The 2500-nt window shown below is 49.1% G+C and overlaps 1 protein-coding gene across 1 annotated transcript in view; it reads right to left on the reverse strand.

Annotated features, from left to right (window-relative positions):
- The window catches only part of lrba (LPS-responsive vesicle trafficking, beach and anchor containing), a gene marked incomplete at its 5' end in the record, with an annotated part of 245915 nt that overhangs the window by 29315 nt on the left and 214100 nt on the right, over positions 1-2500 (reverse strand). The window contains one exon of the mRNA XM_080534756.1: positions 1420-1587. Coding sequence (XP_080390882.1) covers positions 1420-1587 — 168 coding nt within the window. The remainder of the gene's footprint in view (positions 1-1419; positions 1588-2500) is intronic.

A 2500-nucleotide genomic window follows, 5' to 3' on the forward strand; every position in this document is an offset into this window, starting at 1 on the left:
ACAAGTTGTCGTCGTCGTCGCCCCCCTCCTCCCCTCCTGGATGCCCAGGCCTGTTTGTTGGCCATGTTTGGCACCCTGACTTCCACAGATGTTTGGAGGAAAGTCACGCTCCTCTGAATGCTGGATCAACCCCTCCGTTCGCTTAGCTCCATGAGCACTTAGCCCCATAGCCATTTAGTCCGTTAGCCATTTAGTCCCATAGATGCTTAGCCCCATAGCTACTTAGCCCCATAGCTACTTAGCCCCATAGCTACTTAGCCCCATAGCTGGTTATCCCCATAGCTGCTTAGCCACATAGCTGCCTAGCCCCATAGCTACTTAGCCATATAGCTGCTTATCCACATAGATGCTTAGCCCTGTAGCCACTTAGCACTGTAGCTGTTAGCGAACTAGCAGTGGTTATATGTATTATGTTGGTGTAACTGTGTTGTGTTGTTGCTGTGAGGCCCCGTGGTGGGTGAGGGGGGGGTGTCTGGTGTGTGTGGAGTTTCAAAGTGAGGGGATAAATAATGAATGAGAGCAGAGAGAAAGGCTTTAAGGCATTAAAGGGGAGCACCTCGCATCATACTGTGTAGCAGCTTTCAGAGGGTGTGTGTGTGTGTGTGTGGGGGTGTGTGTGTGTGTGTGTGTGTGTGTGTGTGTGTGTGTGGGGGGGGGTTAGGTACAGGGAAAGGCCGTGCTCAGCAAGTCCTGCCGGTAGGAAGCGTAGTGCTTAAATACCACACCACTGCGGCTGTCTAATGTAACATACAGCCAGATAACTGCATCAATAATCTATCTCAATGCTGCATTATAAAGTATCGGAATGCACTGATGCTACTGGAGTTTAATTGGATGAAACATCCATTTAAGAGCATGAATGCTTTGGTGTGTGTGTGGAGTAATTGGACGACTCCATGACCAGTGTGAGATCATGGATGACTGAAATGTCGCCAGTAACATAGTCTATTTTGATACACCAGGATGGGGGGTGTTTGATGTGTTTCTGGCTTTTGAAGTGTTGAAGGCAGTGTGTGTGTGTGTGTGTGTGCGTGTGCGTGTGCGTGTGTGTGTTGGAATGGTTTGAAAAAGAAAAAAAAAACACCATGTATACAGTACTGTGTGTATGAGAAGTGGCTATTATTTTTGCTGACATGTATTTAGTATTTTAGTCGTTTGGCTTGAATTTTGTAATATTGCAGCCAGAATGTTCAACTTTCTTTTGTGTGTGTGTTCACGTGTGAGTGTGTGTGTGTGTGTGTGTGTGTGTGCATGCTCATATGTGTGTGTGTGTGTGTGTGTGTGTGTGTGTGTTCACGCTAATGTGTGTGTGTGTGTGTGTGTGTTCACGCTAATGTGTGTGTGTATGCTCACGTGTCTGTGCGTGTGTGCTCATGTGTGTGTGTGTGCTTGCGCATCTGTGTGTGTGTGGAGCCTCACCTCTCTGAGCAGGGGGTCGGTGATGGAGCTGAGGTTGACGGTGCCTTCGTAGGTCAGGTAGTAGAAGACGTTGAGGGCCCTGACGGCCTCGGGGCCCTGCTGCTTGTAGCCGAAGATCAGGTCGATCCACTGGTGGAGCTGGCACGACACAAACTCACTCTCCAGGGCCTGGTGGGGTGTGGGGGGGGGGGGGGGTGAGGAGAGGAGGGGAGGGGAGGGGAACACAAGATTAGAGGAGAGGTCCTGGCAATACTTGACGGTTATTTTTTGGAGTGGGATAGTCCCAGTCTGCTCTGTTTTCATTTTTATTGGACAGAGACAGTAGCGAGAGACAGGACAGTAAGGAGGAGAGGGCATGTCAGCAGGACATCGGCCGGATTCTAACCCACAGACCACTGGACCACCCTGGGCCATGGTGCTGGAGCGCTAGACCACCCCCAGGCCATGGTGCTGGACCACTAGACCCCCCCAAGGGCACATTATCAATACTACAGTGTGTGATCATTGATAGAGATGAAATGGTAGAAAAGCAAGTGAGTAAAACACTGGACATCACAAAGTTGGTTGTGTTTATGTTGACCCTCCAACTCCAGGTCATCCCTGGTTATTGAGCTCTGAGGCCACAGATAACATACACTGTATGTACACTGGGTGTCACAGTTCATCCAAAGGCTGGGCCATAACGTAAAAGCACAACGCAGTTCAAGACGGATCCAAGTGTTTCCCAGATCGGAATAAGCAGCAGCCATGATGTGTGCAGATTTATGTGCAGAATGAAGAACTCAGACACAAGTGTTCTTCTGGAAAACAACCGGAGTGGTTCACTGGGGAGTCATATTCCTCGTTCTCTTTCCTTCTTTCATGTCATGGAGAGAGAGAGAGAGAGCGAGAGAGAGAGAGAGAGAGAGAGAGAGAGAGAGAGAGAGAGCGTGAGAGAGAGAGAGAGAGAGAGAGAGAGAGAGAGAGAGAGAGAGAGAGAGAGAACACTGAGACACAAGCTGTTTTTGTCCTCATTAGCCAGGGAAGGAGGAGAAAACATTTATGGTTTCTCGTAAAAACGGCAATTGTGTTAATTTGCGCA

Source organism: Nansenia antarctica, assembly GCF_963989245.1.
Source record: "Nansenia antarctica genome assembly, chromosome: 6".
In the NCBI taxonomy this organism is placed as follows: Eukaryota; Metazoa; Chordata; class Actinopteri; order Argentiniformes; family Microstomatidae; genus Nansenia; species Nansenia antarctica.